We start from the raw sequence: 23,265 nt of genomic DNA, 5'->3' as shown, positions 1-23,265 counted from the left end.
CCCTTGGGCTCTGGACTCCCAAGGTCCCAGCTGTGTGAGGTGGTCCGGAGGCCTCAGCCGGCCACGAGCTCTTGCCTGGGGTCACAGCATCATTGTCACCGTGTAACAACTGGCTCAAGCACTGGGGTCAGGAAGCCTGGGCACTGTCTGCTCAGCTGAGCCCTCACCACCCCACTCCACTGCACCTGGGGAGACCTGGAGCGTCAGAGATCCAGGGGCATTCTGGAGGTCAAGAAAGGGAGCTGGGGAGAGGGTTCTGGTAAACAGGCAGAGCCAGACCTCCCTGCCCCAAGGACACCACTATGTGGGTACAAGGCGGCTCCTTCGGTGGGTCTGGCTGCCTGACTTGAGCAGGACCGGGGGCTTCCGTCACTTTCTGGGGCAGGCAGCTGCTCGAGGCTGGACTTAGGAGTCTGTGGTTCATGGTCCGCCAGCCCAGCCAGGCAGTGGTCTGGCCTCTGTGGGCCAGAATGGGACATAGTGTCTCTGGCACAGTCAGGTGGGGTGGGGCCAGCAGAGGGTCACTGACAAGCGACTTTGACCAATGGTTTCCCTGTGGCGCCTGGAGATGGGGTGGGGGCCCAGGCGCCTCGAGCCTCGTCAGGCTCCCGAGGTTTTTGTTGGGCGAGGCTGGAGATATCACCACTGTGTTTACTATGGTATAGACGCCTGGGGCCGAGGGCTCAGGGTCACCGTCTCCTCAGGTAAGAGCGGCCCATCCAGGGCCTTTGCTTTATCTCATTTCGTGCGATTTTTCTGAGCATCACTGTCTGGTCCTCTGATGTGTCCTTGTCCCCTCCTCCCCGGGGGAACTGGGCAGACTGGCCAGGAGGGGACCAGCTGCCCTATGCATTTCAGAGTCTCTTATTTTCCGATGCCTTTAAAAAATCAGAATCTTGCTGGCATTCAGAAGGGGCTTGGGTGGGAATGGCCACCAGTGGGGGAGGCCCAGGCCCCCCTTGGCAGCAGGGCAGCTTGGGATGCGGTGGAAGGCAACTTGCCACGGTCCTAGCATCTGTGGAAGAGCATGTCTGGATAATTAGGGCCTCGGGAACGCTGCCCGTGGCGGGCGCAGAGAACGCCCCCCTCGGGTGAGGTGTGTTCTGCACTAGACTGTGTTTAAAATTCTTTATTGGGTAGGAAGAGAATTGTCTAGGTGAGGACGGACACGCAGTGTCCCGATCATGGCGAGAGAGGGGAGCCTGGGGAGGTGACGGGCCCTGGGCTTTGTGAGGCCACTCTAAGAGAAAGAAAGGCTGTTTGCCAGAGGAGGTGTGCTTGCGAATACCAAGACAGGGCATCTCTGAAGCGACTCCTGATAGTCTGGAAAATTGAAACTTTAAAAAGAGATGTTTAAAGTATTTTAAATTTTTATCATTTAATTAACAACCACAAATCATGGCTTTGGAGAGTTGAGACAGGTACAAGTTTGGCCAAAAAGTACTTACTAGGTTCCATAAACCCTGGCCCCAGTTCAGGGCTGTTTTGAGAATAATAAATTCAGCTTATTTTTTTAATGTAATTGGTGGTGCTGAGTTAGTCAAGATGGCCACGGGCAGGACTGACCACCTGCAGCAGATGGCAGGAAGCTGAGAGTCTGTTTTTGGAAGCAAGAAAACACAGTTGGTAAATTTATAGCTTCTGGTTCCCAAAAGGTGGTTTGCGGCTGGTTTTGCCCAGCCCCACAGAACTGAAAGTGTTCCCCTGAGCGGAGCAACACCTGGCTAATTTGCATTTCTAAAACAAGGCACAGGTGCTGACCAAAACTGGAAGGTTCCTCTTTTAACTATTTGAATTTACTTCAGCTTTAGCTTATCAACTGCTCACTTATATTCATTTTCAAAGTCGATGTTTAAGAAATTAATTTGTCTCAGGTGCATTTTATCAATGCATTCGTATGCTCTTTAATGAGTTACTCCTTCAAGGTAGTTAAGCTGAGACCGTGCGCACGCCGTGTGCACTGTGAGTGTGCTCACAATCGTAGCTGGCCGGCTCCCTCCCGGCGATGAAGCAGCTTTCTCAGTGCGGCTCCCTCACTGCAGAATGTTCAGGGCCGCCTTTCAGGTACCCATCTCAGGACAGACTTGGGTGAAACGGGGGCATTCGTCGTGAGTTACTCTGCTACACTACTAGCTGGGGGACTGAGAGGATGCCCGGTGGGGTGGCAGTCAGCGGGGCCTGGGACCGTCTGGAGGGACAGTCTCTGCTCTGAGTCCCCAGGCTCGCCAAGGCTGGGGGGTCTCCTGGGACTGCCCACACCTGGGGACGTGTGGGCCTGGCCTCTGCCCCCAGGCCAGTAGGCAGGTCACGAGTTAACACAGCAAAGGGATTCGGAGGAATCCGCCCAGGTCAGAGAGCCCAGGGGACATGCCAGGGACCAGGAGCCGGTGCAGCCAGACTCACTGCCCAGGGATGTTTGTATGAGTTGTTTTTGTTTCTACTTGAAAGGGAATCTGTCTTTACCTACTGCCTGCGATGCCGGGGTGCTTCACACCCACAGGGACCACTTCCTGCGTCCACACTTAGGTGTTCAATGCAGCTTTGGGGTTCAGATGGTCTCTGTGCTAGAGAGTATCCTCTTTCTCAGCAGAACTTTGTGATAAAGACAGAATTGGGAGCAGGTTCAGATAAGATGCATTTCCTGTGGTTTTTAATGAGGACATTTGCCAGAGAGCAGTTAGTCACCAGGACTCTTTTAGACTCGGGGCGGGATCTCAGGCCCATGGCACGTGCCCAGGAGGCCAGGACCCAGGGACGTGTGCCCAGGCTCTCCTCTCCCAGAGAAGCAGCGCTGCCTGCTCAGCAGAGACAGGGCCTCTCTCTGAGGGTGGCAAGCGTGTCTCAGCCTGTGAGATGCTCTAGGGAAGCTAAAGTCTCCAACAAGCTTTTCACCCAGAGTGGAGGGTAGTGGTGACTGACAGCTGGGAGAAGGGCCAGCTGGGCCTGGTGTCGGGATGGAGGTGTCAGGCACCCAGGGGAAGGGGTGAGCGGGCTCCCAGGAGGAGAAGCGGGAAGAGGCTGGGAGGGATGAGCCCAGCTGGGCAGTGTCCACAGACCAGGGCCTTTAGCCGTGGCCATGGTCCAGGATCTGACCCTTTCTCGTCAGAACCACTGGGCTTTCATGTCTGTGTTCGCGGTTCAGACCACCTACAGCAGGTGAGCTGGGCTGAGCCAGGCTGAGCCGGGTTGAGCCAGGTTGAGCTGGGCTGGGCTAGCTGAGCTGAGCTGAGCTGGGTTGGGCCAACCAGGTGAGCTGGGCTGAGCTGCACTGAGCTGGGCTCAGCTAGCTGGTTGGGCTGGGCTGAGCTGGGTTAGGCTGAGTTGAGCTGGGCTCAGCTGGGCTGGGCTGGGCTGGATGGAGTGGGTGAGCTGGGCTGGGCTGGGCTGGGCTGAGCTGAGCTGGGTTGAGCTGGGCAGAGTGGGCGAGCTGGGCTGAGCTGGGTGGAGTGGGTTAGCTTGGCTGAGCTAGGTTGAGCTGAGCTGAGCTGGGTTGAGCTGGGCTGAGCTGAATGGAGTGGCTGAGGTGGGCCAAGTGTGTGAGCTGGGCTGGGCTGGGCTGGACTGGGCTGAGCTGAGCTCGACTGAGCTGGGCAGAGCGGGTGAGCTGGGCTGGACTCGGTTGAGCTGGGCTGAGCTGGCCTGAGCAGGGTGGAGTGGGTGAGCTGGGCTGAGCTGGGCTGAGCTGGGCTGGGCTTTGCTGGGCTGAGCTGAGCTGAGCTTTTCTGGTCTGTGCTGGGCAGAGTGTGTGAGCTGGGCTGGGCTGGGTTGAGCTGGCCTGAGCAGTGTGGAGTGGGTGAGCTGGGCTGAGCTGGGTTGGGCTGGGCTGGGCTTTGCTGGGCTGAGCTGAGCTGAGCTGAGCTTTTCTGGTCTGTGCTGGGCAGAGTGTGTGAGCTGGGCTGGGCTGGGTTGAGCTGGCCTGAGCTGGCCTGAGCAGTGTGGAGTGGGTGAGCTGGGCTGAGCTGGGTTGGGCTGGGCTGGGCTGGGATGAGTTGGGTTGACCTGGGCTGAGCTGAGCTGGGCTTGGTTGAGCTGGGCTGAGCTGGGCTGAGCTTTGCTGGGCTGAGCTGGGCAGAGTGTGTGAGCTGGGCTGAGCTGGGTTGAGCTGGCCTGAGCCGGGTTGAGTTGGCCTGAGCTGGGCAGAGTGGGTGAGCTGGGCTGAGCTGAGCTGAGCTGGGCAGAGCGGGTGAGCTGGGCTGGGCTCGGTTGAGCTGGGCTGAGCTGGCCTGAGCAGGGTGGAGTGGGTGAGCTGGGCTGAGCTGGGCTGGGTTGGGCTTTGCTGGGCTGAGCTGAGCTGAGCTTTTCTGGTCTGTGCTGGGCAGAGTGTGTGAGCTGGGCTGGGCTGGGTTGAGCTGGCCTGAGCTGGCCTGAGCAGTGTGGAGTGGGTGAGCTGGGCTGAGGTGGGTTGGGCTGGGCTTTGCTGGGCTGAGCTGAGCTGAGCTTTTCTGGTCTGTGCTGGGCAGAGTGTGTGAGCTGGGCTGGGCTGGGTTGAGCTGGCCTGAGCAGTGTGGAGTGGGTGAGCTGGGCTGAGCTGGGTTGGGCTGGGCTGGGCTGGGCTGGGCTGGGATGAGTTGGGTTGACCTGGGCTGAGCTGAGCTGGGCTTGGTTGAGCTGGGCTGAGCTGGGCAGAGTGTGTGAGCTGGGCTGAGCTGGGTTGAGCTGGCCTGAGCTGGGCAGAGTGGGTGAGCTGGGCTGAGCTGAGCTGAGCTGAGCTGAGCCTGGTTGAGCTGGGCTGAGCTTGGCAGAATGAGTGAGCTGGGCTGGGCTGGGTTGAGCTGGCCTGAGCTGGGCAGAGTGGGTGAGCTGGGCTGAACTGAGCTGAGCTGGGTTGAGCTGGGCTGTGTTGAGCTGGGCAGAGTGGGTGAGCTGGGCTGAGCTGGGCTGGGCTGAGCTGGGCTGAACTGAGCTAGGTTGGGCTGACCTGGGCTGTTTGAGCTGGGCGGAGTGGGTAAGCTGGGCTGAGCTGGGCTAAGCTGAGCTGAGCCAAGTTGGGCTGTGCTGGGCTGAGTTGAGCAGGGCTGGGCTGAGCTGGGCAGAGTGGGTGAGCTGGGTTAAGCTGAGCTGGGCTGAACTGGGCTTAGCTTGGCTGAGCAGGTGAGCTGGGCTGAGAGGGTTGAGCTGAGCTGAACTGAGCTGGATGAGCTGGCCTGGATTGGGCTGATCTGGATTGAACTGGGCTGAACTGAGCTGAGCTGGGCTGAGCTGGGCTGGGCTAGCCTGGGCTTAACCGGGGTATGCTGGGTTAACCATGGTGGGCTGAGACTGGGTGAACAGAAGTGAACCCACTGAGCTGGCTTGACTTGGGCAAATTGTTGAGATGCTTTGGGTCCATTTAACCTCAACTGAGGCTGGTGGGTCTAGATGGACTGAGCTGACCCCACTGGACTGTCCTGGTCAACAGTGGGCTGGCCTCAGTGATCTGATTGTGCTGAGGACTGGGGGCCTGAGTGTGTATCAGTCTTATTGATGACCCCAGACCCCCAGAGCAGGCCCCAGGTGGCTGAGCTGTGGGCAGTGAGGGTGGGCTGGTAGGGCTGAGTGTGCCCTCCACTCCACTGTCCCAGAGAGAAGGTGGAGCTGCCCACACCCCCAACCAGCAGGATGCCTCACACCCCCCTCTTCTCCTGTGTCCTCTCTCGGGTCCCCAGAAGGTGAATCGCTCCCGAGAGTCTTCCCCCTGGTGTCCTGCATGAGCTCCCCATCCGATGAGAGCACGGTGGCCCTGGGCTGCCTGGCCTAGGACTTCATGCCCAATTCAGTCAGCTTCTCCTGGAAGTTCAACAACAGCACAGTCAGCAGCGAGAGATTCTGGACCTTCCCCGCAGTCCTGAGGGACGGCTTGTGGTCGGCCTCCTCTCAGGTGGTCCTGCCCTCCTCAAGCGCCTTTCAAGGGCCGGATGACTACCTGGTGTGCGAAGTCCAGCACCCCAAGGGAGGAAAGACCGTCGGCACCGTGAGGGTGGTCACTCCAAGTGAGTCGGGCCCGTCCCGTGGTTGGGTGCAGGGGAGTGTCCAGGCCCCGCTGACCTCTTGTCCTTCTCTGCAGAGGCGGAAGTGCTGTCCCCAGTCGTGAGTGTCTTTGTCCCGCCTCGCAACAGCCTCTCTGGTGACGGCAATAGCAAGTCCAGCCTCATCTGCCAGGCCACGGACTTCAGCCCCAAACAGATCTCCTTGTCCTGGTTTCGTGATGGAAAGCGGATAGTGTCTGGAATTTCTGAAGGCCAGGTGGAGACTGTGCAGTCCTCACCCGTAACTTTCAGGGCCTACAGCATGCTGACCATCACGGAGAGAGACTGGCTCAGCCAGAACGTGTACACCTGCCAGGTGGAACACAACAAGGAAACCTTCCAGAAGAACATGTCCTCCTCATGTGATGTTGGTGAGTGCAGCCCTGGGGGGCGGGCGCTCACCCTCAGGTCTGCAGACACCGCCCCAGACCTGCCAGCTGCTCCCTGAGCCTTGGCTTCCCAGAGCGGCCAAGGGCAGGAGGGGCTGTGCAGGGCGGCTGGGGGCCGGCACCCCTCCAACAGGGCCCCAGGTTCACAGGGGACTCAGCCAAGTGGGCCCTGCTCTTTGGGCGGACCTCTCCCTTCACCTGATTTCACTCCAAGCAACTCTCTCCCACCTCCAGCACCACCATCTCCCATCGGGGTCTTCACCATCCCCCCATCCTTCGCCGACATCTTCCTCACGAAGTCAGCCAAGCTGTCCTGTCTGGTCACAAACCTGGCCTCCTATGATGGCCTGAACATCAGCTGGTCCCGTCAGAACGGCAAGGCCCTGGAGACCCACACTTATTTTGGGAGACACCTCAACGACACCTTCAGCGCCCGGGGTGAGGCCTCGGTCTGCTCGGAGGACTGGGAGTCCGGAGAGGAGTTCACGTGCACAGTGGCCTACTCGGACCTGCCCTTCCCAGAAAAGAACACTGTCTCCAAGCCCAAAGGTAGGCCCTGCCCTGCCCCTGCCCTCCACCCCAGACCCTCCCACGGCTTCTGCGTTCTGAGGACAGCAGGCAGGGCCAGCAGAGGACCCACGCTCCCCGATCTCACCACTGTGACCCCCTCCCCCACCCAGACGTCGCCATGAAACCGCCGTCCGTGTACCTGCTGCCTCCAACGCGGGAACAGCTGAGCCTGCGGGAGTCGGCCTCCGTCACCTGCCTGGTGAAGGGCTTCGCGCCCGCGGACGTGTTCGTGCAGTGGCTGCAGAGGGGGGAGCCCGTGACCAAGAGCAAGTACGTGACCAGCAGCCCGGCGCCCGAGCCCCAGGACCCCAGCGTGTACTTTGTGCACAGCATCCTGACGGTGGCCGAGGAGGACTGGAGCAAAGGGGAGACCTACACCTGCGTCGTGGGCCACGAGGCCCTGCCCCACATGGTCACCGAGCGGACCGTGGACAAGTCCACCGGTAAACCCGCCCTGTACAACGTGTCCCTGGTCCTGTCTGACACAGCCAGCACCTGCTACTGATGCCTGGTCAGAGCCCCCGGGTGACCGTCGCTGTGTGTGCATGAGTGCAGACTAACCGTGTCGGTGCACGAGATGCTGCACTCTATAAAAATTAGAAATAAAAAGATCCATTCAAAGCTGCTGGTTGTGAGTGAGCAAAGCTCTCCCTGCTAGGCCCGTGGCTGTCTGCCCTCACCTTGCAGACCACCTCCATCATCCGCACCCCGGCCTCCCCACTCGCTTCCAACCCACGCCCAGGAGCCCCGGTGCTCCTTGTGGGACGCTCACAGCAGGCTGAGCCCATGCTCACTGTGCCTCGAGTCGCGTCCATGGCCACACTGGGGGCACACGGGTGTGCAACACACACACATGCACAGTCACATACGTACATGCAGAGAGACACATGTGTGCACACACATGCACGGCCACGCAGACAGCATGCACATGGACAGAGACCTGGGCACACGTGACACAGACATGTATATGATGGAATGGGTGAGCAGGCACACACACATGGACACATGAACATGTGGACACACAGACACACATGTACACGCGCACTCACACGCAAGTGCACACAGTCACTCATAGGCACATGCACATGGGCACTCACAGACACACACGCATGAGGACGAGTCATACACATGTAGACACACACGCACAGATGTACACACGCTCATGCACACATGAATGCACTGCACACATCCAGGCTCACAGGCTGGGATCCCAGCCCTTGCACACCCGTGCTCACTCAGTGCCCTGTCTGGCGGGGTCCCTCTGCACCATGCCCGTGCTCTGCTTGTCCCTCTGTCTCAGCTGGGAGGTACATTTGGAGGCTGCCCCAAACCCAGCCCCAGACCAGGGTGCGCAGAGGGCCACTCTGGGCCTGGCCAGAGGCAGCTCCTCAGGAAACTCATGGCCCCTGTCCAGGAGGGATGCTTCTCCCAGTCCAGGCCCTTGTGAAGGTGGCAGGGCCCCAGCTCTCCCCTTTCCCTGTGAAGAGACAGAGTCAGTCGTGTCCTGACAGCGGGCCATGGCTGGGAGGCCCCCCTTGGAGTAGGCAGCTGCAGGGCCACACGTCAACCTGGAGTGATAGGCACTGATCCGACGGGGAAGCGGGTCTCCTCTGCCACCCACACCAGTGCCCTTCAGGCTAACTCCCTACCTCCCCTACACTCCTGGATCTTTAGGGACCAAGGGCCCATCAGTGTAGTGTCTGCAGACCTAGGTGACTGTCCTCAGCCTTTGTCCCAGCGTCACTCTCCCTGGGTCTCAGATGTCTATCTGACCTCCTGATCCCACAGCTGTGAGTCCTGCAGTTCAGGCCCCAGCGAGGGCCCCACAAGGCCTCTCTCATACATGCCATGTCTTCAAGGCAGAGAGAGATGGAGGCCAGAGGGATGGGCCCCTTGGCACAGGCAGACATCTGCCCCCAGGGCTTGTCCTCACTGGCTAGGGAGCCGACCTCAAACCACCAGAGACAGGACGCCCCACCACCGCTGTCAGCTCCAAGTGGCCCTGAGTCCTCCAGAGGGGTCGAGGACACCTGGCCACTCCCCCACCTCCAGCCCAGCGAGACCCCACCCTTGTGTGTATGCATGTGCTCTGTCTCGCTCTGTGCCACCCCGGCGCTCCTAGGGCCAGGCACTCGGGGCCACTGCTTGGCTCAGCCTCAGCCACGCTCTGCCCCTGCAGGCTGTGGAATTGTGCGGCCAGGGGCCTACCAGTCCTGACCAAGACGCTGCCTAACAAGGCCTGGAGCTCCCAGCTGCCCCAGGGGTGCCGGGGAGGCAGGCACACGCCTGCTCGCCTGCCCGCTTGTTTCTGCAGTCCCCCAACCCTTCTGATGGGTCAGGGCGGCCGAGGGGGGCCAGGGCAGGCTCTGCGGGCAGCTCAGCCATGCTGACCACCGTGCCCTATCTCCCACAGAGGGGGAGGTGAGCGCCGAGGAGGAAGGCTTTGAGAACCTCAACACCATGGCCTCCACCTTCATCGTGCTCTTCCTCCTGAGCCTCTTCTACAGCACCACGGTCACCCTGTTCAAGGTAGGCTGCCTGGTCCCGGGGAGGGGGTGAGGCCACAGAGCCCCGGGGCCGCAGACACCCAGTGCCCCCACACCCACTCACACTGTCTCTGTCGCCTGCAGGTGAAGTGACGGCCAGCCAAGAACATGGGGCACCGGAGACGGAACACGAGGGGCTGCCTTGGGGCCGGGTCCCTGGCCTATGTGGCTTGTCCGCTTGTACTGAAATTTTCCCTGCGTCCTCTCCAGCTTCAAGCTGTAACAACTGACTTTTCTCAGAGTGGCTGAGTGCCATGGCCAAGCATGGAGCCCGCAGTAATAGGCTCCACCTCGCCCTACTTTGCAATGTCGCATTTGTGGCCTTGAAATAAACAAGTATACTTTATCTTGTGAAACCGCTTCCTCGTGAAGGTTTTTTTACCCCCAAGCCACACTCCTGTGTGCTGCATATCCTAGTGCTGAACCCATTGCTGACGGGAAAGGGACGTGTGTCTCCTCCCAGGCCAGTGGCGCCACGCCGGGGTGGTGTCTTGGGGCTGGTCCAGATGCAGGAACATGGCCGAGTTGCAGATCCCAGGACTGGTTTCCCAAGGTGGCCTGAGCCGGGGCCGCTGTGTGCATCCGTGAGGACCCTGCCACCAGCCCCAAGGACACCCCGCCCCTCTCTGCCGCCATTCCCGGAATCCCAACCACGGCAGGGCTTGTCAACCTCGGGTGCGCGTGGTGTGTGCAGGAGGGACTCGGGAGGAGGGCCGGTGTGTGTGCAGCCACATCGTGCCCTGAGGGAGCGCGAGACCTCAACTGCAGGCCAGAAGACGGTGCCTGGAGGGTGAAAGGAAGTCTCAGGTGAAGCTGCAGGGAGGTGTAGGACTGGAGAGGCACGGAGGAAAGGCCTGGAAAGGGGGGGCAGCTGGCAGTGGGGCAGGGGACAGGGGCATTAGCCCTCGGAGATAGGCTGTGGGGGTCCAGGTGGGGGCCGACAGGGGCGGCGGCACGCTCGAACCCAGGGAGGTCAGGTTAGCTGTGACGGCAACGCCAGGGTAGGGTGGGCGGTGGGATGGGAGAGGAGACCCTGGGGGCCAGGGGAGGGAGCTGGGTGAGGGTGATCTGGCTCTCCAGGGAGGCAATTTCAGGGGCTGGAAGGAGACTGGGGCTTCCCAGGACGCCTCTTGTGGGGCCGCCAGGGGCCTGACAGTGACTGTCCAAGGGAGTGGAGTGGACCTGGTCCCAGAGAAGGCCGCCTCCCAGCAGTAGGCTCCTGGAAGGCAGTTCTGGTTAAACGGTGTCCTTTGCGGCCCAACCCATCAGGCGGGGGAACATTGGGTGAGGGGCTCCACGGCAGGCAGGGTGCCTCCAGCAGGGGAGGGGGGCGGCTGCACGCAGGCCGAGGGGCTGAGGTCAGGACCTGTGGGCTTGTCAGAGGGCTGTGATGATCAAGAACCACAGGCCAGGCGTGAACAACAGGAGCTGGCTCTCTCCCAGCGTGAGGGAGGGCCCAGGGCCGAGGTATCATCAGGGCTGGCTCCTTCTGGGGCTCCACGGGGAGTCCGTTCCCTGCTCCTGGCGGTTCTCAGCACCTGTTGGAAGGTATTTCATTCAGAGCCTATCAACTGCTCACTTATATTCATTTTCAAAGTCGATGTTTAAGAAATTAATTTGTCTCAGGTGCATTTTATCAATGCATTCGTACGCTCTTTAATGAGTTACTCCTTCAAGGTGGTTAAGCTGAGACCGTGCACATGCCGTGTGCACTGTGAGCGTGCTCACAATCGTAGCTGGCCGGCTCCCTCCCGGCGATGAAGCAGCTTTCTCAGTGCGGCTCCCTCACTGCAGAATGTTCAGGGCCGCCTTTCGGGTACCCATCTCAGGACAGACTTGGGTGAAATGGGGGCATTCGTCCTGAGTTACTCTGCTACACTACTAGTTGGGGGACTGAGAGGATACCCGGTGGGGCGGCAGTCAGCAGAGCCTGGGAGCGCCGCAGCTGGGGACGTGTGGGCCTGGCTTCTGCTGCCAGGCCGGTGGGCAGGTCACAAGTTAGTGCAGCGAAGGGATTCGGAGGAATCCACCCAGGTCAGAGAGCCCACGGGACATGCCAGGGACCAGGCGCTGGGCTGTGAGAGGCAGGAGCCGGTGCAGCCAGACTCGCTGCCCCAGGACATCTGCACAACCCCCTCAACTTAACATCTGTTTACGTCTTCAAAAGCCCAACATAAGTTGAAAGTAGTTTTAAATTCCATTTAATGTACTTCGCAGGCCAAACACCAGGGCTTATCTTCACCTGCCTTAAAAGGCTCAGAACACTTACATTAACTGACACTTGGGTAAAATCATCTAACTCAAGCCTTGTTGTTGCTCCGTTGCTCAGTCATGTCCAGATTTTTGCAACCAATGGACTATAGCACAGCAGGTTTTCTTGTCCATCACCAACTCCCGGAGCTTGCAAACTCATGTCCATTGAGCCGGTGATGCCATCCAACCATCTAATCCTCCGTCGTCCCCTTCGCCTCCTGACCTCAATCTTTCCCAGCATCAGGCTCTTTTCAAATGAGTCAGCTCTTCACATCAGGGGGCCAAAATATTGGAGCTTCAGCATCAGTCCTTCCAATGAATATTCAGGACTGATTTCCTTTAGGGATTGACTGGTTGGATCTCCTTGCAGTCCAAGGGACTCGAGTCTTCTCCAATACCACAGTTCAAAAGCATTGATTCCTCAGCACTCAGCCTTCTTTATGGTCCAACTGTCACAACCATACATGACTACTGGAAAAACCATAGCTTTGACTAGACAGCATTTGTCAGCAAAGTAATATTTCTGCTTTTTAATATGCTGTCTAGGTTGGTCATAGTGTTTCTTCCAAGGAGCAAGTGTCTTTTAATTTCATGGCTGCAGTCACAGCCCACAGTGATTTTGGAGAACAAGAAAATAAAGTCTGACACTGTTTCCATTTTTCCCCCATCTATTTACCCTGAAGTGATGGGACCAGATGCCATGGTCCTATATTTTTGACTGATGAGTTTTAAGCCAGCTTTTTCACTCTCTTCTTTCACCTTCATCAAGAGGCTCTTTAGTTCCTCTATGCATTCTGCCGTTGGTATCATTCACATATCTCAGTTGTCAATATTTCTCCTAGCAGTCTAGATTCCAATTTTTGATTTATCCAGCTGGAAATTTCATATGATGTACTCTGCATATAAGCTAAATAAGCAGGGTGACAATATATAGCCCTGACGTCCTCCTTTCCTGGTTTTGAACCCGTTCATTGTTCCATGGCCAGTTCTAACAGCTGCTTTTGACCCACATGCAGGTTTCTCAGGAGGCAGGTAAGGTGTCTGTCATCCCATCTCTTTAAGAACTTTCCACAGTTTCTTGTGATTCACAGGCAACGGTGTTTACGTAGTCAGTGAAGCAGAAGTCGATGTTTTTCTGGAATTCTTTTGCTTTTTTTTCTATGATCCAGTGGATGTTGGCAGTTTGATCTCTGATTCCTCTGCCTTTTCTAAATTCAGCTTGTACATCTGGAAGTTGTCAAGCCTATTTTATTAATGGAAAGTGCAGATCGTCTGGTATAATTTACTGAATACTGAACACACACACACACACAAAAATACAGAGCGGTTGTCAGGGCCCAGGGTGGCAGTGAGTGTGAGTTGCTCACCCTCCTGAGCAACAGAGGTCTCGGCTGCAGCTGCGGCACTGCCCAGCTTCCACAGCAGAGGACAGACTGCATATCGCAGGTGTGAAAGATCGAAATTCGAAATTCAAGTGCAGTCTCTCCTGAATATGTGTTGCTTCCACAGAATCATAAAGTCAAAGAGTAAAATATTGAGTCATGAGTGAGGGACCTTCTGTATGAGATGTTTTTGTTTTTATACCAAGGGGAATCAGAGGTCTATTTGTCTGAATTCCTCAAGTGACCACTGCCCAGCCCGCTCAGCTTGACTTTCCCTGAAGACTGTTTCTAGGAGAAAGCGGCCAGGGCTGCTCCCCTTCCCTACTGTCTGGATGGCTCAGGCACTTCACACCCACAGGACCACGTCCTGCGTCCACACGTAGGTGTTCAACGCAGCTTTGGGGTTCAGATGGTCGCTGTGTGCTAGAGAGTATCCTCTTTCTCAGCAGAACTTTGAGATAAAGACAGAATTGGGAGCAGGTTCAGATAAGATGCATTTCCCGAGGTTTTTAATGAGGACATTGGCCAGAGAGCAGTTAGTCACCAGGACTCTTTTAGACTCAGGGCAGGATCTCAGGCCCACGGCACGTGCCCAGGCAGCCAGGCCCCAGGGACGTGTGCCCAGGCTCTCCTCTCCCAGAGAAGCAGCGCTGCCCACTCAGCAGAGAAAGGGCCTTTGTCTGAGGGTGGCAAGCATGCCTCGGCCTGTGAGATGCACTGCTGCTGCTGCTAAGTCGCTTCAGTCGTGTCCGACTCTGTGTGACCCCATAGACAGCATCTCACCAGGCTCCCCGTCCCTGGGATTCTCCAGGCAAGAACACTGGAGTGGGGTGCCATTGCCTTCTCCAATGCATGAAAGTGAAAAGTGAAGTCGCTCAGTCGTGTCTGACCCTTAGCGACCCCATGGACTGCAGCCCACCAGGCTCCTCCGCCCATGGGAATTTCCAGGCCAGAGCACTGGAGTGGGCGCCATCGCCTTCTCCAGTGAGACACACTGGGGAAACTGAAGTGGCCAGCAAGCTTTTCACCCAGAGTGGAGGGTGGTGGTGACTGACGGCTGGGAGAAGGGCCGGCTGGGCTTCCTGTGGGGATGGAGGCGTCAGGCACCCAGCGGAAGGGGCGAGCAGGCTCCCAGGAGGAGAAGCAGGAAGAGGCTGGGAGGGGTGAGCCCAGCTGGGCAGTGTCCGAAGACCAGGGGCTTTAGCTGAGGCCAGGGGTCCGGGATCTGACCGTTTGTCGTCAGGACCACTGGGCTTTCAGGTCTGTGAGGGCAGCCCTGAGCCGCCCACAGCAGGCTTGAGCTGCGCTGAGCTGTGCAGAGCTGAGCTGAGTTGATTGGGGCTGGATTGAACTGAGCTGAGCCAGGTTGAGCTGGGCTGGGCTGAGCTAGGCTGGCCTGGTTTGAGCTGGGCTGAGCTGGGCTGAGTTGGATTATCCATGGGGGGGCTGAGACAGGTCGGCAGAAATGAACTGCCTGGGCTTGACGTGAGCAAGCTGACGAGATGCTCTGGGCTTGCTTAGCCTCTGCTGAGCGTGCTGAGTCTAGCAGGACTGAGCTGACCCCACTGGACTGTCCTGGCCAACACTGGGCTGACCTCAGGGATCTGGTTGTGCTGAGGACTGGGGGCCTGAGTGTGTATCAGTCTTATTGATGACCCCAGAGGCCCGGGCCAGGCCCCAGGTGGCTGAGCCATGGGCAGTGAGGGTGGGCTGGCAGGGCTGAGTGTGCCCTCCACTCCACTGTCCCAGAGAGAAGGTGGAGCTGCCCAAAGCCCCAACCAGCAGGACGCCTCTCACCCCCGTCTGCTCTTGTGTCCCTTCTCGGGTCCCCAGAAGGTGAATCGCTCCCGAGAGTCTTCCCCTTGGTGTCCTGCATGAGCTCCCCGTCTGATGAGAGAATGGTGGCCCTGGGCTGCCTGGCCCGGATCTTCATACCCAATTCGTTCAGCTTCTCCTGGAAGTTGAACAACAGCACAGTCAGCAGCGAGAGATTCTGGACCTTCCCCGCAGTCCTGAGGGACGGCTTGTGGTCGGCCTCCTCTCAGGTGGCCCTGTCCTCCTCAAGCACCTTTCAAGGGCCGGATGACTACCTGGTGTGCGAAGTCCAGCACCCCAAGGGAGGAAAGACCCTCGGCACCGTGAGGGTGGTCCCCAGAGGTGAGCCAGGCTCCGCCCATGGCCGGGGTGGGGGCATGGCCAGGGGAGCCCACCCCCGCCCTTCGGGTCCACTTTGCAGCCCCTCCCCCAGGGCACAGCGCATTCTGACCCTCACCTGCTCCCTGCTCCTCTGGTTTCAGCATCGACTCCAACCCCGACCACTTCAGTGCCTTCTCTGATATCCGGGTCAGAGGGCTCCATCAAGGCCGTCAGCACGCAGAGCAGCCCAGGTGAGCAGCCCCACCCACGCACACCTGTCTGCCCGTCCCTCCGCTGCCCCTTCAGGCCGCCCTCGAAGACTTCTCTGTTGAGTCCTTAAGTCACACCTTGAGCCAGGAAGTCACACCTGAACTCAGGGGCACCGACTGTGGGCCAGACCCGGGCTGGGCACTGCCAGATGCCACCTCAGGCCCCTGTGTGACCCTCAGCCCCTCGTGAACAGGTGAGGTGCCCAGATCACACTGGGAGGCGCATGGTGAGAGGGAGGCCCACAGGCCAGCTCTGGACTCCCCTGGTCCAGCCCACACATGGAACTGAGTGTGGAGCTGAGACCCTCACAGACACTGTGCCGCCTGCCAGGCTGCCCTCCCCCCGACCTGCACCTGGCTCCAGCTTCTCTGAATGCCGGGCACCCAGCTGGGGCCCAGAGTCACCCCTCACCCTGGACGCACCCCTGGCCCAGACCAGGAGCTGCTGGAGGGAGCTGGGCAGTTCCTTCACCGGCCCCCGGGCCACTGGCGACCCTCCAAGAGGGGACCCTGGCTGTGATGTCTCCCTGGGCGGCCCCCCACCCAGCCTGTGGGCCATGATGCCCACAGTCCAGGGCAGAATCTGCCACCGATGTGCACGACCCCTGGGTGTGGGGTGACTTGGTCAGGTACACAGGGTGGGCCGAGTCAGGAGAGAGGTGGGCCCTGCAGATTACAGGGTCACCTCGGGGTCGGGGGGCCCTGCGCACAGCCCAGCCCTCCCCGAGCATCAGTGGTCAGCCCTGACCAGACTGCTGCAGCCACGCCGCCCACTCAGCAGCCTTGGGGAGAAGCCGCGTTATGCTCGCGAGCTGGGGCTCCAGGGGGTGGGTCCCCGGGGGAAGGAGGTGGCTGGGGTGCCGCAGGGCCCGTGGCTGCCCTCACCATGTTCTCTCTGTGGGGGCCGAGGTCCGCAAGCACAGGCTGCGCCCTCCTGCTCCGGGGCTGGACTGCCCTCCCATGGGGACTGACCCTCCTGGGGCCCAAGGCCTGCTGACTGTATGAGCCCAGCCCTCCCCTCAGGGCATGGCCCCTGACCCAGACACGGTGCAGCTCGAGCACAGCCTGAAGGCCAGATGAATCCCAAAGCCAGATCCCTGCAGCGGGGCTGGCCTGTCCAGCTTAGAGGGATGAATAGGACAGAAGTCCTGTGTGGTGGCAGCACAGCCTCAAATATCTGCTCTCTGGGCCTTTATAGAAAAAGTTGGCTGACCCCTGGCTGTCAGAGACCCATGGCCAGTCCTCACGAGTCCTTTTCGTCGTAAGCTGTCCTGGCAATGGTCATGAGGGCAGCCCCCAGGCACTTAGCATAGATACTCGCAACCAGCAAGCGGGCAGCCAAGGTCCCACCGGGACCGGAGCAGAGCCGCAGACACTGGTGGAGGAGACCCCCAGACGACGGCCACCCCTGGGGCTGAGGATGTGGGGATCTTCAGCCCCCGCTATCTGTGGCGCCCGGAGGAGATCCTGACTCCCCCCATTCTCCACAGCGCCGGCCACCAGCCACAGACAGACAGAAGCCCAGACACTGGCATGTCCAAAGGACCCCTGCAGAGGTCAGTCCCTTGGGACAGAGGGGGAGAAAGGTGGAGTGCTTTCTGGGGCACCAGAAACAGCCTGCTTGCAAGCAAGACCGCAGCCCAGTGGTGGGCAGATGCCTGCCCTCTGCACTGCTGGAAGCAACAGAGTCCAGGGGTCCCTGGGGAGAGGGCCAGCCTGGGGCCAGGCGGGTGCCGCTGGCCAGCCCGCAACACCACCGCCCCCCCGCCAAGACACCCACACCTCTCCTCCCCCTCCCCGCAGAGTGTCTGAACCACACCCAGGCCCCCAGCGTCCACCTACTGCCCCCAACACCCGCAGGGCCTCTGGCTCCTGGACAAGGCCGAGTTCACCTGCCTGGCCACGGGGGAGGCCCCACCAGATGTCCACTTCTCCTGGGAGGTGAACGGGCAGCCCCACGGCGCGGCCTTGGAGGAGGGACCCACCTGGCACATGAACGGCTCCTGGAGCCAGAGCAGCCGCCTGGCCCTGCCCAGTCCCTGTGGGCCTCAGGCTCCAACGTCACCTGCACACTGAGTGGCCCCAGCCTGCGGTCGCCGGTGACCCTGATGGCTCAGAGAGAACATGGTGAGGGCAGCCACGGGCCCCGCAGCACCCCGGCCACCTCCTTCCCCTGGGGACCCACCCCCTGGAGCCCCAGCTCGAGAGCATAACGCGGCTTCTCCCTGCAGCCGCCTCAGTGCCCGGCAATCTGACCCTCCGCACTGTGACCGCGCCTGGCCCCTTCTCCCCTGCCTGGCTCCTGTGCGAGGTGTCCGGCTTCTCACCCGTGGACATCCTCCTCACGTGGCTGGAGGGCCAGCAAGAAGTGGAGCCTTCCCAGTTTGCCACGGCGCACACCACGGCCCAGGCTGGGCGCGCCTCATCCCACACCTGGAGTGTCCTGCGTGTCTCCAGCCCCCTGGACCACGCCGGGGCCACCTACACCTGTGTGGTCAGCCACGAGGCCTCCCGGACGCTCCTCAATGGCAGCTGCAGCCTGGACACTGGTGGTGAGTCACATGGGCCTGGGCCTCCATCTGAGCGGCCAGGACACGGGGAGGGGAGTGAGGGGCAGCCCCAGAGGCGCCGGGCAGCGGGGACGCGACTGCTCCTTGTTGGGGTCCTGGGGCTCTGGAAGCCCCACAGCTGCCCCACTGGACCCGGACACACGTCCACACGCTGCACGCCAGTCCAGGAAGGGCGGGAGGTGTTGCCCGCCCCCCAGGACCAAGCAGCCATTTCCCACCAAGATGTGCCCGCCACAGGGCACAAAGCAGGGGCCTGCCCTGGGCTGGGAGTGAGGGCGGCCACCCTCAACAGCTGCCCTCTGGGGGCGTCCGAGGCTCCCCGCTCCCAAGCCACCCACCCTTCCGGGAGCCCAGTCGGCACCTGGGAGGCCACGTATGCCCAGGACGGGGGCTGGACTGGGGCTCCCAGGGGGTCTGATTCGCACACACCCACAGCGGCCCCAGACCGTAGGCCTCCTGGAGGAACACAGAGCAGGTGCCACAAAGGAGGGGGTCTGGGGGCCCAGGGCTCGCCCTCCCCTCTGAGGTGTCCTCCCCCGGCACTGCAGCATGCAGCCCGGCCCCGCGAGACCACGGTGGACACACCAGTCAGGGAGGTGGCAGGACGCACGGGCCGGCAGGCGTCCAGCCCACCCAGTGGGGGGGCCGGCAGGGAAGGTGTCCGCCGGGGGCCCGAGGCAGTGGGCACTGGGAGAGGAAGGCTAGGCTTGCCCAGGGTCCAGGACCTAGCCTGCAGGCCTGAGCTGCTGTTGTCCCCATGCTGAGCGGGGAAGACATGCAGACCACAGCCCAGGCCCCAACACCTCGCGAGAGACGGGCCTCGCATGGTGTGCCCTGAAGGCCACGCAGGGTGCCCGGGGGGCCGCCACAGCATGCCCACACCCACCCCCGCCACGCGCCCCCCAGCAGGCCCCCCGCCCACACCGCTGCCCCACACACCCCGTAGGGCCTCCTTCTTTAGACCCAGCCTAGCCTCACCCCGAACTGGCCGCCTGACACAGCCCGGGCACTGTGCAGCCTCGAGTCACAGGACACTCTGAACCGGCCTCCCCCAGAGGCTTGACCCAAACCTCCCACTTTCCTGTGGGAGCCAAAGCTACATCCAGCAGCCAGGGCCACCTCTGTACAGGGCGAGTGGCAGAGGCTGCGGGAGGCCTGGCCAGACCCCAGGGCCCCTGAGGGGCGGGGGGAAAGCCCTGCTCCAGGGGCCGCAGCCGGCACCAGCCCCGGCCCCAGGGCTGACCAGCCGCCGGGCCTTCCCTGGTGGGCCCTCCTCCAGACCAGAGGAGGACGGCCAGAGCCGCTCCCTGTAAGGCAGCCTGGGTCTCCACAGCCGGGACGGCAGCTCCTCCTCGCTGGGCCAGCTGCCCCCCACTTCTAGCACTGCTGCCTGGGGGGCCTGCTGCTCTCCTTGAAGGACTCCCACGCTCCCCCCACCCCACCCCGTCCACCTGCATCTGAAGGCCACCCCTCGTCTCGGTTCCAGGCCCAGCCCACCGCCACTGCCCTCTTCTCAAAGGAGGCCACTCGCAGCTCGGCCCAGGCCTGCAGCTGTGGTGGTCATTGTCACAAAGTAGCAGCTGGAAGGCTCCCCCGGGGGCCTCTGGCCTCTACTTCCTGGTCCTGCTCTGGGGCCCCAGGCTCCTCAACCACGGGCCGCATCTCCCGAAAGCCTGCGTCAGCCCGGCTCCCCAGACTGCAGCCAGGGCCCTCTGCCCTCTGTCATCACAGAAGCCAAGACACCCGCCCATGTCCTGCGCCCCTCGAATCGGCCCCTTCTGTCCGAAGACCCCACCCCAGTCCTCCTGTCCCTGCCGGTCTCACGGCCCAGGGCTTTCCCCTTCAGCCCACCCTCCTCTCAGCTGCCAAGGTGACCTTCAAACACCCATCAAAGTTCTGCTTCCACGTAGGATGTAGAAGCCAGTAGGTCAGCCACTCTGGTGGTAACAAAAGGTCAATGCCAAATAAACCGTAAAAATCATGTTTATTTAAAGTCTCAGACGAGCCAAGGACTCAGTGTCCAACAGGCCCAAATTCCTAGGTCAGAAGAGGCTGCTGGCAGGTATACTTATCCTCAACACAGGCGGACAGAGGCCTGGGCATCCGTGAGACGAGAGGGACGTGACGGAACCAGCCAGGGTTTAGTTCCCACACAGGCTGGCCCAGGGTGTGGGTACAGGCTAGCCCCCGAAAAATCCCCTGGGCCCATGACCCTCCACCCAGGGATTCTGCTGTGAGCAGCCCCTGAGAGCAGGTGGGGCCACAGCAGGAGAGGTCCAGGCTCAGAGCCTTTCCCGCCAGGAGGAGAGGCCTCACTCCACTCCCACGCCAGGAGCCAGTAGCCAAGGAACCCGCCACCCAGCCCAACTCAACTCCTGGTGAAAACACAGCTCCTCACCCTCCCTGCCCGACAGAGGAGAGTGCGCTCACTCCACAGAAAGTATACGTGGGTCATCAACTTCACGCTCACTTTCTGTCTGTGCACCATGGCCGGCGTGCAATCAAAATTCCCTCGGCGTGCAAAGAAGCAGAAAACCTTCACCGTAGTCAGTATGAAAACAGCAAACAAAGCTAGACCGCGGGTGACCCAGACCTTGTGCTGAAAACAATTGCGATCGAGCTCTCGGCTTAAGCTGTGTGGGTGGCTCCTGTTGCCTTGAGAAAAACGTCCGACCCCACGGTTTCACGGGCTCTTCCCAAAGGGCTGCCCCAGCAGAGACAGGTGAAGGGGCGTGACCTTTCTCGCCTGCAGTTCTTCTCAACGTGGCTTCTCCAACCCGAGCTCTTTCCCGCCTTCTCACCCCGGCAGCTCCTGCCTGTCATTCACACGAGCTCTCCTGTGCGTCTGAGAAGACCTCCCTGACTCCATGGCTGGGCCATGGGGCAGCCGGGACCCCTGGCCTTTACCCGAACGGAGCTCATCCAGGGGGTCCTGTCATCGCATTTAGCCGCCTCACCGACCCCCAGACCACTCACCCCTGCATTCCATGTGTCTAGGACAGGTTCCTTCAGGTTCTCCATGGCAAAGGGCTGCTGCCTTTGAAAAATTTTCCGATGAATCATGGATCCATACCATTGCAGAACACAATATGAACTCATTAGCGGAAAACTGAGACAAACGGAAACCACAATGCATCGCTGTTTCATCATTAGATCCCACAGAGAGCGAGCACAGTCTCCATGCTTACTTCCTGTGCCGTGACCAGTGGTTCCTGGACGGCAGCCCTGCAGAGCCCACCTCCCACAGCTCTGGTCAGGCTCAAGGCAGACCCCCAGGGAATGAATGCTCATGGAAAGAGGGACTAGGAAGTCCGGGCCGGGTGATGGGTCCCGGGACTTAGCACTTCCTCCCTGCCCCGGGCCCTCCCACTGGACTGGAGCGTGGCTCCACACGAGGGTTCTGAGCTGGCCGGCCCATCCTGCCCCGGCCCCCACCCCAGGTGCAGCAGGACTGACTGCTGAGGCACAGACTGGGCCCTGGCTTAAAGCCTCTAGTTCCCAGCATCAGCCTGCCCTGGCCTCCTGTGCGACACCTCGGCCAGCTCCCCGCTGCAGTACACAAGGCTCCCGTCCACTCTCCCGACTCAGGGCCCTCGTGACGCCGTTCCTCCTGCTGGGACACCGCCCGGCCTCACCTTTCACCCTCACACAGCAGCTGCTTCTACGAGAGGCTGTCGCTGCAGCCTGCAGGGCGGGGCCTGAGGATCCACATCGGCATCAGGGCTGCCCACCCGCTGCCCGCACTCATGCTGGCATGAAGGCCGGCTTCAGGCCATCTGCCCCACTGTGCTTGTGCCCCATCCAGCTCTGTGCCCCGTCGGGCCCTGTGACCCCGCTGTGCCCCGTCGGGCCCTGTGACCCCTCTGTGCCCCATCAGGCCCTGTGACCTCTCTGTGCCCTGTCGGGCCCTCTGACCCCTCTGTGCCCCGTCCATGCCCCACAGGGAGAAGGTTGTTCACATGGGGCCCCAACGCCACTGGAGCCGTGTGGGGGGCTGTGGCCGTGCCCCACGGGCAGACTTCTTGTGGTCAGCAGCCTGCCGTGTGCTGGGGTGGGCGTGGGCCAGCCCTCAGCAGAGCCCGCTCCCCCACAGGTCTGGCCACCTGGCCGCCCTGGAGCCAGGATGAGAGCAGCGATGACGGCACAGATGTGGAGGATGCCAGCCCACTCTGGCTCACCTTCCTGGCCCTCGTCCTCGTCACTGTGGTCTACGGCGGCTTTGTCACCTTCATCAAGGCAGGTGGCCTGGGCAGGTGGGGCCCTATGTCCAGAGCCAGGGCCCCTAGGGTTGGCCAGGGTTTCTGAGGGAGCCACCCACTCAGCCCTGGATAGGACAGCGGTAGGACCTGCTCCCCAGGGCCACGGGGAGGTGGGGTCCCCAGCTCGGCTGACCAGGGGCCCTGGGCCTCGGAGCCCCGGCCCCTTCCTGACCCCGGGGCTCTTGCTGCAGGTGAAGTAGCCCTGGACAGCAGACGCCGGCTGCACATGGACAGAACCTGGCCTCCACCTCGCCTGCTGCTCCAGAGGGCAGAGGAGCCCACGCTGGACCCCACCCTGCACACAGAGGCCTTGCAGCCCCACACTCGGTCCACCACAGAGCCCAGCCCCCAGACCAAGAGGAGGGCATCATGGTGCAGACAGGGGGCCCCCGGCTGGCCCTGCAGCCCCAGAATCGGTGGTCTTGGCTGCATCCACCCCCCTCTCCCCGCCCACCGTCTGCCGCATAAAGAGCTTTGGTCCTTCCTCCTGCCTCCCATTTCTGTGCCCCAGCCCTCAGATCTTCCAGGTGAGAGCGCCCAGGAGGCCGAGGGCAAACACCCAAGCGGGTCCACCCACATAGGAGAGGCGGGCAGGATCAGGCACACAGCAGGGGGCTGCCTCGGGAGGAAGATGCTGAGCCGACTGCGCTGAAGGGACTGGGCACACCAGATGCGTGTGTCCACACCTGCACACACGGGTGCACACACAGGCAGCCCTCACACTTAAGCATGTGTGCACCTACAGTGGGGCCACACCCTGCACACACAAGCACACCCACACGCGTGCAGACACACAAACGCGGGGCATATGCCTGTGGGCACGCATGCGGAGGTCTGCATCCACACATACGCACACACGTGGACTCACACTCAGAGACGTGAAAGC

The 23,265-nt window shown here is 60.9% G+C and overlaps 2 gene segments (V, D, J or C); both read left to right on the top strand.

Annotated features, from left to right (window-relative positions):
- Positions 1-529: 529 nt before the first annotated feature.
- Positions 530-9,740, top strand: LOC133234698 (Ig mu chain C region membrane-bound form-like). The segment is given in 7 exon segments: positions 530-704; positions 5,646-5,969; positions 6,044-6,376; positions 6,629-6,943; positions 7,075-7,407; positions 9,378-9,493; positions 9,595-9,740. Coding segments are annotated over 7 exon segments (1,590 nt in total).
- A 4,495-nt stretch (positions 9,741-14,235) lies between these two features.
- Positions 14,236-23,031, top strand: LOC133234049 (immunoglobulin heavy constant delta-like). The segment is given in 8 exon segments: positions 14,236-14,308; positions 14,850-15,302; positions 15,443-15,532; positions 17,041-17,106; positions 17,354-17,677; positions 17,782-18,102; positions 22,214-22,360; positions 22,571-23,031. Coding segments are annotated over 8 exon segments (1,935 nt in total).
- The last annotated feature ends 234 nt before the right edge of the window (positions 23,032-23,265 follow it).

This window comes from Bos javanicus, chromosome 21, assembly GCF_032452875.1.
Source record: "Bos javanicus breed banteng chromosome 21, ARS-OSU_banteng_1.0, whole genome shotgun sequence".
Classification (NCBI taxonomy): Eukaryota; Metazoa; Chordata; class Mammalia; order Artiodactyla; family Bovidae; genus Bos; species Bos javanicus.
Note: the sequence above shows the minus strand (reverse complement) of the source record. Positions and strands in the feature narration are given on the sequence as shown.